Genomic DNA, 13,362 nt, shown 5'->3' on the forward strand with positions numbered 1-13,362 from the left:
CTGCTCCTAGCTACGGATGAGAGGGCCACAAAAACACTTAATTCATTGCCCACAAAATTATGTTCCCCCTTTTCTTAAACAGCATCTGTTTTGTGAAGCTATATTCATAGAAAATCCCCAAATCAACAATTAGAAGCATATGTAAATGTGCGATTACAGTTCTTTTTCTTTCATTGACAACTTCTCCTTTTTTGCTTGCATGAGGAGTTACGGATGATATGATAAATGCCTCACTGTTCCAATTCCCTTGCACAACAGATAGGAAGTACATTTGGCAGTGCCAGTGAAACTGCCAGCCCACCAGCCAGGAGGAAGCCATTCTCCTTCGCCCTATCTAGTCACGGCAGCACCATCACTAGGGGCCACTTAAACAACAGAGAAGCGAAAGTCAATTGTTTCTTCAGTGAATAGGCTTCTGTTCTCCAGCATATATTTACTGAGGCATTTAGGGCAGATTTTTGCCATTAAACTGAAGTCTGTAAAACATGGTTGTCTACAAATATTTACACTAGTGCTGACCAAAGCTCTGCTGCCACTGAGTGTCACTTTTTTCCCCTAAGGTAACATTTTAGCATCTTTGATTCACCAATTTCCACTATGATCTCTGCCCATGTGGAGGGATTCCACCATCACCTCTACTGCAGAAAGCCTGGGCTGCCACTCACTCTGGGACCAGTGGCAAATGACTCAAACTTCTTCATCTGCAGGTGGAGAAATAAATACTTAGCTTGTTGGGTTGTTTCAAGTTTAAGGAACAATATGTCATATGCATTACATAATTTTTCACATAAAGTATATTACTTTTTAAATTTCTTAAGTATACATTGCATTATTCAGAGAAATCCATACACATAAGTCACACCACGCAATGACCAGCACATGACTAGCTCTCAGTAGAAAGTAATGCAGGTGGTAATTCTGTGATCTGCATTAAATGAAGAGAATCTATGGCAGGAAGAGCCTTGCTTTTTCATGGTTTGGCCATCAATGATAACATTTACAATTGAAAGAAAACACTTTTATGAGCACAACTCACCATTTTATCACATTACAATGATTAACAGCTACTTCCTCATATACTAGAAAAAAATGTTCATATTTCTAAAGTGACTCACAGTCAATAAACTTTAAATTCCTAAGTTTCAGGTTAAAACAAAACATTTTTACTATCATAGACTGATTCTGGAAAAACACTATTAAGATGTCAAGCAAATATTTTGCAAGATATTAAACATTTAAAACTGATACAGTAATAAAGAGTTAATTAAAAAGCAGCAATAAGGAAAATCAGTCAAAAAAGAAATTGGCTTAATGTTGAAAATTATAATACTATTAAACTGATTACAATGAAAGTAAGAACTATTGCCTTTATTAGAACAAACTACTGGACTAAGGGTATAACCCAATGGCTAAACAACTGCCTAGCAATGAAGAAGCCCTGGGTTCCCCCAGCACCTTGAGGGAATGGAAGGAAAAGCAATCATTAAATTTAGGTAAATCAAGTTAGTTCATTAGAGGCATTGATAAGATAGAATTTATGTATACCAGGCCCACCATTTCCTTTATAGGCATTTTTTATACTCGAGCAAAGTCAAAAGGTCAAGAACCAAGATGTACATAAGATCCTAAGGACAGCCTCAGTATCACATCATTGCTCTAACAAGTGGTAAGCCAAAGGAAATCCAGACAAGCCAAACACCCACATCTCATCCACAGTTAAAAGAATTTGCTTTCTTTTTTTTTTTCTACTGATTCTAACAAAGAAATATGTTGAGAAAAACTGGAGAGTTTTCTCTTATTTGAATAACAACTGAAAAATCTAAAAATATCTTCCCTGTATGTTATTTCCAACTGTATCACTGAATTTTATAGTGACAGCCCTGTGCTATAATTTCTGAGAAAACCTCTACATAAAGCTCCATAAACCCAACCATTCCTGTAATGTATCGCCTTATCTAGCACACAATCATTTCAAACACAACTTTTCATGTTAGTATAATTTGTTCAAAAATGGTAATAAATACATCCATGATGCCAGAAAAATCATTGCACAATCTATTGTAACTTGTTCTTACCGGTGCTGACAGTTAATCCTAGACCCAAGATCCAATATAAAAGAAAAATAAAATATTTCAATTTTACTTGGTTTAATTAAAGATATTCATTATACACATACCTTTTAATGGACCAACACTCCCAATCAACATTATAAATAACCTGGACCCATTGCAGAATAATAATGTCTATGAACAATTATCACAAAACTAAAACATGGATGGCTGTCAGTTGGTGGCAGAGTTCTTGCTTTCATAATAAATATAAAATCAATTTCCTGCTCTCGTTCCTATTCCAAGTTGAAAATGATATATCTGACTATGAATTCCAACTACCTTCATCCGTAGTTTCTTTTATATATATAAAAGAAGGGGGAGGTGAGGAAAGAAAAACAAAAGTTATGAGACCCCCTAAGTCAATTCTTCTCCATTTGAGGATACCTGGATAGTAAAGATAAGATGCATATACAAGATTGCTATTTCACTTTTGTTTTTGTCCTTTTTTTTTTGATGCAATAATTGATTTTCCCCATCAAATGCCATGCAATTATTTTATAACTTATTTCCAGTAAGTCCTAAATAAATTCTTGTTTATAAGGGTTAGTATTCTTGAAAGCCTTGAGAAATATTTTGATTAAATAATAATAACAAGCGATTTCAAAAGGTTTTTGTTCCCATTTCAATCAAAAATAACCTCATATGTTTTATATGATATTTTGTAAGTAATCAACAGACTAGTGAGGATTCATTGATTTAACTAGTTCAGGAAGTCTGAAAAAGGAATGAGAATTTAAAGTAACCAAGGATTTCATGGAGAAGAAAAGCACCTAATGTGCAGGTATACTAAGTCATCCTCCCAAAGAAGTGTAATCAGGACTTTGTTTCAGGAGAGGCTCTCATCTTCTCTGTGTGCACATTCCTAACTCCCATTAACATTAACGGGCATCGCATGCACACCCATGCACACGGAGGGGATGCCAGCCTCCAGAGTGTGCATGCATGGCAGCTGTGGTGACTAAATAATCCATATGGCTCTGAGGAGAAGTTATGGCTTATTGGTCCTAGAATCACAGCTATGTTGTGGAATTCAGATACCAGAACCAAGCCCAAATACAAATGCCTTACCCAAACCCTCTCCCATCTAACCATACCCACAGAATTATAGTTAAACCAAGATTTTACAATTCTATCAATGGGTATGCCAGTAAAAAGTTCTGTGTTTTAAGGAAAATGTAATCTTTTATTTTTTATTTTATTTTTTTATTTTTAAAGGTAGGGTCTCACTCTAGCCCTGGCTGACCTGGAATTCACTATGTAGTTTCAGGCTGGCCTCAAACTCACAAAGATCCTCCTACCTCTGCATCTCAAGTGCTGGGATTAAAGGCATGCACCACTCTGAAAACCTTGAAACCTTCATCTTTTCATAGGCCCAGAGAAATTTTGTCTTCTTGCTCTAACTCACACTAGTATTCATTCACCAATTTCCTCACAAAATAATAGAAATCACAAAGTAACTTCATAGAAGGAAAAGCAAATGACTGACTCAGACCACAAGCCAGGAAAGCCAGAATCAAGTATGAAATTTCATTTTCAACATGAAAATCCAATACAGTAATCTTACATACTAGATACATGGTAAAATATAAATTCCACAGGTTGTACAAGGGGCAAGGCTTAACCACTAATGCAAATTGGTTCAGCTTTCACAGATTCACATCAGAATCCCAACTCATTCAGAGTAGCTTCTGGAAGCCCAATTCCATAACTTTTTCCTTCCCACCCAAGTTAAGAAAACATTCTTGAGAAATTCAGTTTAATGTTGACACTGGTGCCTAAAGCACAACATTCTAGTTTAAGCTTCGGACTTCCAAAGATTTAAGTGGTAACAGTTCAGTCACCATGTGGCTAAAATTGTTTTAATAAACTAGAAGACAAAAATCTTACTATATTTTCACATAGACTATAAAATGAAAATTCTTTACTACATAACATTATACTTAAGATAATCATGGGAGGGGGGAAAGGAAATCCACCAATGTTCCAGAAAGCTTTTCTCTAGACCTTTCAATCCATTTATTTATATGCAAAATCAAGAGAAACTAAGGAAGAAAGAAAAACAAAACAAAAAAAAAAAAAAAACAAAGCTCCTCCTGAAGCTAAAGCTCTCAATTTACTGACAGGCAAATGGCTTCATGCTGCCACTTAATCTCATTTCTTGCATAATGCCCTCTAATTAGCATATCAAAGTGAATTAATACTTCTAGGGCATTAGCAATGGGGAAATCTGCTCCAGGCTCACAATAGCAGTTAAGAGTGAGCCAAGAAATCCTCAAAAACACCACAAACCACTTTGCATTGCAAAACTGTTCAATTTATTTATCCTCTCTCTCTAAACACTTTTACCGCACACTGTTTTACTACTGTTCACCAAACAAAATGATAATTGCCAAAGTTACCAGCATCTGTAATGCCTGTTTAGAATCTTAATTTAGATTATGTTGCAGATAATTTCTAGATGCAACCATTTGTTCTATTATATATGTTAATATAGAGACAGTGGAAATGTTGACATTCTCGATTAGTTAATTTGAATTTGAAATAAAGTTTTATGGGATTTTAAAATTTATGATTTTTTTAATGTAAAAAGCCACCTGCTGGACTCTGATGCCTAAGAAATATGCTTTGAAAACTGATGTGCCACATAAAACCAAAAAAAAAAAAAAAAATCATTTTGTACTAACATATGTTGAGTATCCCAAATAATGCTTTAAACATCATGAGAAACCATAAGTATTAAAGGATTACATTATATACCAAGTCCTCATTAATATAATCACACCAAAGTGTTATTATTCAAAATAGCTTATTATTTTTAAAACACTCTAACTGAAAGGAAGCAAACAGAAAACTTAAAACAAGTATTTTTATTCAAAATTACCTTGTCTTCAGCACTAATTGTTACTGCCTATCTGCAGATGGTTAAAAAAAAAACCTGTACCAATTCAATTTAGCACAGTCTAACATATCAATAACTTTACCAGAGAGACATTCAAATTCAGTGCCAAAGAAACTACATTTAAAACTTAAAGCTACATATTACTCTTAGAGACTCTGTCTATGAAAAGGATAATAAAGGATTCTGGTATGCAATCCCTCCTACAAAAAGAATCATTAAAATTAAATGTTTAATATTAATGAAATTTATTTTCTAATATGTCCTGTGTCTAAAGTCATATAAGATGGTACTTTTCCAGGGGCTCATTTGAACATAACTTCTTAATTTATTTGGTAAATATAATACAATCACCTAGCTGTGATAGCAATTTGTTTGATTAACTTCTATAACTTTGTGGAAAAATCTATGATAGCTAGACCTGAAAAACTTTGACTAATTTATTCTCAAATGTATTCTGTGATATAAATTATTTCTTCTCTTCATACTTCCAGACTGAAAAGGCCTACTAAAGTAAAGCAAGTGCTTGGAAAGGTCAGCACAGGAGGGGCAATGTGCAAGCTTCGTGAGATAGTTACTACCTAAATCATGCTGATCACATTGACAAATGGCAAAAACACAAGCCTGCTGAGAAAAACAAATAAAACATTATTTTCACAGTGTCAATATTGAAATAAAAATATCTATAAAGATTTTCACATATGCACAAATGGAGGAAAACAGTCTATACCCTTTTTTAGCTTGATATGTTAGTGCTGATGCATCAAGTATTTATTCTGAATAGATACCATATGGTAAGAGCATAAAAAAAAAGTGATGACTTAGGGTGTGGTTTATAAAATGCACTTTCCATTCTTATAGCCCCTCTTCATACACTGTAATTTGATCCTATACTGTGCCATTATATAGTACCAAAATACAAACAAGCTAAATAAAAAGTTAAATAAGCTGTTGATTTAAAGCTTGCTTTGGCAGGAGCCTCTTACAAAAATTCCTAAACTATAAAACTATAAGTGAAACTAATTAAAAGGAAGGCGTCATACAATGAAAAGTATAGCTTTATTTTATAAAGGTCAATGAACTTGTATGTTCTTTGGGGCAAGTTAGACCCTCCTTTGCCAATGTAGTAATAACCTCTGATCTATGTAAATTGGTAAAGTAACATAGTAAAGTCCCAAATAAAATACTAAACTGTACAAATCTGTAATAAAATGAGGCTTACTAAAACTGAGGCACAAAAGAATTGTCTGCACAGATTAAGTTAGTATTGACGACGGGGCTCAATATATTTTTATTGGGAAGTCAAAAAAAAAACCACAAGCTAGAAAACAGCCCCACATTTTAAAGATAATACCTACATGACACTTTAGAATCATAAAGTTCCAAACCAAGTTGGCAATTTTTTCCATATTTTCTAACAATAGATTATTAGGTGTACTATTTTTTAATAATGAAAGGTGGAGAAAAGTTAAAAAATGCCATTCTTGTGGGGGGGGGGTAACACATGTCTTTAAATCCACCACTAAAGGAGGCTAAGGTAGGATAGCCAAGAGTTCCAGGCTGCCTGCAGCTACAGAGTGAGTTCCAGGTCAGCCTGTGCTGGAGTGAGACCCTACCTCAAAAAATAAGGCCATTCTTTTACATCCTTCAAAACCTCCTACAGAAGCTCCAGTAAGCAATATAACTCTTCACAAAGAGAAAAATTGATGAAGATATTTTTTTAATAGCTTTAAGGAAAATATACTGATAAAGCAATACAATTTATGACATTCCTAGCATACAATGAATTTGTATTTTTCCTGTTTAATCATTTATTCTTTCCAATGTAAACAGACCATAATGTCTTTCTAAAATTGATATAAAATTTTAACTATTAAAGGTCCATTAAAATTAGCTTCACAGCAATTCTGGGAAAGAAGGAGTAATAACGAAAACAAGAATGACCAATTGTTGCTACTACTGAAGGTGAGCAGTGAGTTTATGGAGCTCAGCATTCGCTTTTTTTCTACATGTTATGTTAGAGGTTGTCCAAGAAGCTTTTGAAAACTAAAAACAGGCTCATTAAAACAGAAAAAAAAATATTTTGGAAAAATGTATTTGTTTTAAAGACTGGCACAAATGATGGCCTCGATTAAATGTAATATAAAATCAACTTAGAAAACGTAACAAATAGTCAGAGTTAAATTCATAAATAATTTTCACTTTGTTAAAATTTCACTTGATGGCAAATTTGGGTTTTTATACATGAGAATTAAAAGAATCACACTGTATAGACAATAAAAATGATAACACAATTTTACATGGAAGTCTTTTAAAAAAAAAAAAAAAACAGAAAAAGAAGATTCCAGGTAGTCTCTAAAAACAGGGTAAGAATTAAACACAGGTGTTAACCAGAAATTCTGCCCTGTCCCTCTGAACACTAGCCACACTTTTAGCAATAAAAACAAAAGGTTTAATCATATCATACACCAAATGTGTATTGGAAGTTATGTGCAAGCTCCACTCTTGACCTAGTTTTGATATCTAAAATTCCTATGTGTCCTTACGGGAGGATTCTTTTAAAAGTAAAAGAATGCTTAATAGTCATTTTCTTCTTCTCTTTAAACATAAAAATATCCTTCAACCAGCCCAACCAGCCAAGCAGGCCTTTCTCTTCCCCTGCGGACACCTCCTGCAGTAGAGAAGTTCATTAAGTTTTATGATCTTCCCAAGTCAGTCCTGCTTATAAGCCTCACAAAGGCTACAAATCTGGCAAACCATCATGTATGCCATTAGACATTACTAGTAAATGAACACTACTTAGGGTTTGTGGTGGCAATAAATCAGAGTTTTGGTTGGCAGCTATCAACATTGAGTATTTTAACCCACTATTTAAAAAGGAAAGGGTTGTATTGAATTTTTTAATACATATCTTTTTCACAATACTATGATTCAGGTTATATACTAAAGTATTATATTACTGTTCATTGAAATATTTTTCTCTCAAAACTGTTTTCTACATTTGAGTTTTTATAATTAAGAGCTTTGTAAGAAAGTAAATTTTTGAAGATGAAATATTTCACAAAGGAAAGCATTTTGACAGCCAAGATTAAGCTGGCCAAAAAGAAGGGAATATACCAAAAGAAGCAGGCAGATGAGCAGCAGACCTTATAGCACCAAAGATATTTAATAACATAGATAACTACATGTAAATTTCAAAAGTCAGAAAAAAAAACTTATATCAACAATTATCTCCCTAGTGGCTTACTTAGTTTAAAGCAGTCACATTTCTAAGCCTGTAATTTTTTAGTTGTTTTCAGAATGTATAAATGTCACAATTCAACAATGAAACATGTTTTTGTCCAAAACTAACCATATGATAAATTTTACAAAAGAATACATTTTTTAAGAAAAAGCAAGCATTTTATAGTAAAAGTATACTTCCCTTAGCTCTGAACAAAAAAATAATATAATCGTGGCAGATTGCCCATTTATCTGACAGAAGGGAAAATTTCTTTTCATATTTGGTAAGTGGGGATAAAAGATGTTTTCTAAACTAAAACCCTCATGAGCGTCAGAACTTACAGTATTCATTGTATGATCAGGAACCTCAAAATCTACTGTCAGATCAACAAATATATAGAATTCTTAAAAATGATTTTGTCATATTTTAAAAGAAAAAGCATAACCAAAAATTACATTAGACATTGAAGTGACAGTTTATCCACCCCGACCCTCAATTTGTCAACCCTCTTACTCTCCACTGTACAGGACAGAGCCATCACATCATATTTCTGGCTTGTATTCACAAATGATTAGGTAAACTTTCTCTAGAATATAATTAATCTTTGGATACCAAATTGACAGGTTAAATAAAATAAAGAAAAAAGTATTAAGTAACATACACAGAATCTAGAACACTTATTTTCCAAGTTCATTATGTTTTTGAAGCAGGACTACAGAAACAAATGGGGAATAGGCCCTGGAATGTGCTGCCAGGCTTTGGAAACACTAATATCTACACAGCTGTTTTATTTCAAACTGAGGGCTCTGAGTCCAGCGAAGCTGTCTCCTTCTAAGACTAGTTTTGAAGTGGAGCTATGGATAGTAGGAGAGAAAATAAAGGAGAGAGTGAGCTTCACCCCCATCAATCACTCAGTACTTAAATCCCATCCCTCTTGAGCTTAGAGAGGCTGGCAGCAAGATGCCTCTGTCCAGACAGCCGCCTTTACTCTTTGTCAGCTACTGGCTCTTTGTAAAAGAGATAACATGCAAACTTGGATTCACTGGCCAAAGCACAAAAAAGGGAATCTAATTTACAAGTTATCAATGAAAACTCCGAAAATAATTTTCAAAACACAATTTCTTTTGTCTGCTACCTCTGGCTTCTTAAATATCAACAGTCCCACCAAAGATCTCTCTGACTATAATCCCAGACTCTGAAAAGACTTGTTTCTTTTTCGTAACTCACCTTTGACATGGGTTGACTACGCTTTCCTTTCAGAATGGTGTAACTAAGTCCTGTGCAAATAAGCAACTGGAGGACCAACACTTAATGAATTCGGCCTGGTGCTAAATGTCCAAACATGAAAAGCAGTGTGGTTCTCAAGCTGGCTAGGCCAAAACTTTAACAGGGCAAAAAAAAAAAAAAAAAAAAAAATCATGAGAAGGAGGGGAGACGGGAGGAGTATCAATGCCCTTTCACTAGTAATATAATGCTATATAAAGTTGAATCAATCTTAATATTCACAAAATAGTCAATACTCCAGTGCTTAGCTGTCAGCAGAAGCTGAAGTAGAGCCCTGATAGGAAGAAAACCCTTATAAATTAAGCAACATAATTTAATGGGAATTATACACTTTTAGACTCCTAACTAAGAATTGTCAACACTGAATGCTACATGTCTTATTTTATAATCAGATAAAAATTATCTACCATATTAAATCACAGTGCATTCTAAAGATAGTGAAAAATCAACATACAATGAACGTTAGTCATTTAAAATGATTGGCTTCACAACAGAAAATACGTCTTGCAAAGAATCACCTAACATTAAGAAACCATCCATAGCATGTGAATGAAAAGCAAGAAAAGTACTTATTTAGGTTCTGAATATTTGCTATTAATTATGGCTTAGCACATCTATACTAATACACAGCAGTAAACCATCTTTTGGAGATTCTTTTAGTCATATGAATAGTTATCTGTTTAAAAGTGGTGTAACTCAACTACCAACCTAACAATCCTAGTGTGCTATATGATTTGTACACTTGATTTAAATACAATCACATTTAACCATTTAAATAGCATCACTTGGCTAATGTGATATCCTGGACATGACTTTTCCATCTTAATCTCAACTTACAAACAAGCAACTTCAAAATACAATAAATTCAACATATACAAAAATAAATACAAACAAAAACCAACAGTAAAACTTGTTTAATGAAGTTGTTTGCCATATACTGGGAAGATAACTCTAAATGCAAATTAAAACATCTAAATTAAATCTCGCCTTCCACTTGAAACCTTAGTAGTATGTCAAAACGGAAACATCTTAAATCGAGGATGTCTGAAAAGAAAGTTAAGCCAAAAATTTCCTTAGTATGTACCTTCAGTTTGGATTCTAAGTACTTCTGCAAAACCTGTCTTCTCATACATTCCTGCTTTGAACTTCAAAACTGTTTAACCTGCATCTGCGGGCATTTTTCTTCTTTATATAATAAGCGTAGTTACAAGCCTAATGGTTGCAAGATATAGGATTTAATAAAATATTGATAGATGCAATACAGTGTATGTGCATAAGCACATCATAACCCTTCCTGGATTTTTAACCAAGTAGTCTTCCCACAACATAAAACACTAGGTCAAACATGCTATTGAGTGAAGTCTGTTCACCTGCATCTATTCTTCACCCAGTGGGAATGAAGCTTAAGGCTGTCTGAGTAAAACAAAGTTGGGGTGATGCTTCTCCCAAGGACCCGGTCCCTGCCATCCAGTCTCCCTTTACTCCTTTTAAAAAAACAAACAAACAAAAACTGACAAATAAATAAGGCAAAATGAGAGAGGAGAGGGCAGCTAGCGCTAGGGCCCCCTCCCTGCCTGCCTTCAGGGGACTGCCTAAGAACCAAGACCCAGCCTCTCTGACATCTACACTTCATTTTGCACCAGAGCAGAAATGAGAAATCGACTCCAGATTTATTGCAGTTTTTCCTCAAGATCAGGAGGTAGGAAGGAGAGAATGATCAAAGATGGCGGTGCCCAAAAGCAGCAGCTTTCAACTGAAGAGTCGAAAGAGTAGACCAGACCCCCACTTCGGGGGAGGGGGGGGTCTCCAGACCCACTTCCAGGCACAGCGTCTTACCTGTTTTCTCTTTGATTTCACACAATACGCTGAAGAGCGCGGGTTTCATTCTGTGACAGTTCAGAGCATGTTTCCTAAAACAAACAAACAAAAAAAAAAAAAACAAATAGCAAAACACAAAGGTATTAGCATCACCTATGGAATAATATGGCGCCTTCTTTTAAGTTAGACCCAAGATGTAATTCCTGCCCCTTATTTCGTAAAGCTCTTTGGAACCACGGGAAGTCGACAAAACTCAAGTTGACTAGTTCATGCCAGCCGGCAAGCTCGGGCGGCACGAGCAGCAGCGCCAACGGAGGGAGACCCATCTGCCCGGCAGGCAGAGCAAGCGGACGCGACCCACACCGGGACACGCAGCGGGGACCCGGGGGAGGCCTCAGTCGCTGAGAGGCTCCGGCGTCCACACGGCACCGGAGGACCGGCCGGTGGCGGTGCAACGGAGGGTGACAGCTCCGCAAAGTTTGCGGGGCCACCCTCCTCCCGGAGAACTTCGCCACCCGTGTCCGAGAGAGAGAGAGAGAGAGAGAGAGAGAGAGAGAGAGAGAGCGCTGCCCATCATCCCGCGCGGGGCCCAAAGGGGGCCGGGGTGGCAGTCAGCACCCCGAGGTGGGTCGTCGCGCGCGGCCCAGCTAACACTCGCGGCGGGCAGGAAAAAAGTTGCACTTCCCTCCCGCGCGGCCCCGGGGCCTGGCGGGGCGCGCGGCGCACACGGGGGTCCAGGCGGGAGGTTTAAATTCGTGGATGGAGGGACCGGGCGTGGAAAAGCGAGGAAAGCACGAACCCGCGCGCCACCAAGTCCGGCCCAAACCCGGGGAACAACTTTGCCGACTCCCGCCAGCGTCCGGGGGGCGGGTGGAAGGGGGCGCGGCCAGTCCCCTCCAGGCCCTGGGCGAGCGGCTCGGGTTGGGACAAAGTTCCCCCGTCGCCTAGGGACTCAGCTCCCCCTGTCCCGGGATGCCACCCCATGGGGCCCTCGACTCGGCCGCGAGGCCGGACACACACACACACACACACACACACACACACACACACACACACACAAAAGATGCTTAATGAGACGACACCAACTTTGCTTGCGCCTCGTCCAAGCTCTGGTCCGTGATGGTCATGATCTGATGGAGGATGTCGCCGATGTCTTGTTTCCTGCCGTCGCCGTCCGCCCCTTCGTGGCCGTGAGGGGGAGGCGGCAGGGCCATCCCCCCCTGGACCGAGTGGCCGGCCAGATTCACTCCGGCCAGAGTCTGCAGCATCCTGGATTGATCGTCCATCCCGCCGCGCTCGCGGGCGGGCGGGAGCGGGCGGCGGCGGCTGCTGAGGCGAAGGCTGAGGCGGCAGCGGCGGCGGAGGCGGCGGCGGCGGCGGCGAGGGAGGAGAAGAAAGAGGGGGAGGGGGAGGGGGAAGCGGCCGCGCGCTCCCCGCCCGCGCTAGGAGGGGGCGGCCGGGCCGGCGGGGCCGGCGGCTTGAAGCGGCGCGGACGGACCGGCGGCCGACTCCGGCTTCCGCCGCCGCGGTGACTTGAGGAGAAGCGGCGGGCGGAAGCACCGCCCGGGCTCCGAGGTGCTGGAGGCGGAGGCAGAACGGTACCCGGTGCCCTCACGCGGCCGCCGCGCCGCGCCGCGCCGCCGCCTCCTCCGCCTCCTCCTCACCAGCACTCCGCGCCCCGCCGGGCGGCCCCGCGCAACTTGCTCCTCAGAGCCCCGCCGAGTTGCCGGGACGCCGCCGCCGCCGCCCCCCACGCCAGCCCGCGCGCTCCCCTCCCGCCCTTCCCTCCCTCCCGCCCTCCCTCAGCCGCCGCCCGCCGCCGCCGCCGCCGCCGCCTCTGCCGGGCGGGATCCGAGCCCCCGCGGCCCCGGGGGAGGGAGCGGCGGCGGGCGGCGGCGGAGGAGGAGAAGGCTGGCGGGAGGGCCGCGGGAAGACGGAGGGGCGGAGGAGGAAAGTTTGGGAGCGAGCGAGCGGGCCGGCGCGGCGGGGAGCACGGAGCCCGGTGGAGGGGCCCCAGCGGGCCGCGCGCC

The 13,362-nt window shown here is 39.7% G+C and overlaps 1 protein-coding gene across 2 annotated transcripts in view; it reads right to left on the reverse strand.

Moving 5' to 3' along the window:
• Pbx3 (PBX homeobox 3) overlaps window positions 1-12,661 on the reverse strand; it is a 242,244-nt gene extending 229,583 nt beyond the window's left edge. For both annotated transcript variants that reach the window (XM_045141123.1, XM_045141121.1), the window contains exons 1-2: window positions 12,419-12,661; window positions 11,351-11,424 (exon numbers count right to left, since the gene is read on the reverse strand). In XM_045141123.1, coding sequence (XP_044997058.1) covers window positions 11,351-11,424; window positions 12,419-12,618 — 274 coding nt within the window. In that variant the 5' untranslated portion in view covers window positions 12,619-12,661. The remainder of the gene's footprint in view (window positions 1-11,350; window positions 11,425-12,418) is intronic.
• Between the last annotated feature and the right edge of the window lie 701 nt (window positions 12,662-13,362).

The sequence above is a fragment of the Jaculus jaculus genome, chromosome 1, assembly GCF_020740685.1.
Source record: "Jaculus jaculus isolate mJacJac1 chromosome 1, mJacJac1.mat.Y.cur, whole genome shotgun sequence".
Taxonomy (NCBI): domain Eukaryota; kingdom Metazoa; phylum Chordata; class Mammalia; order Rodentia; family Dipodidae; genus Jaculus; species Jaculus jaculus.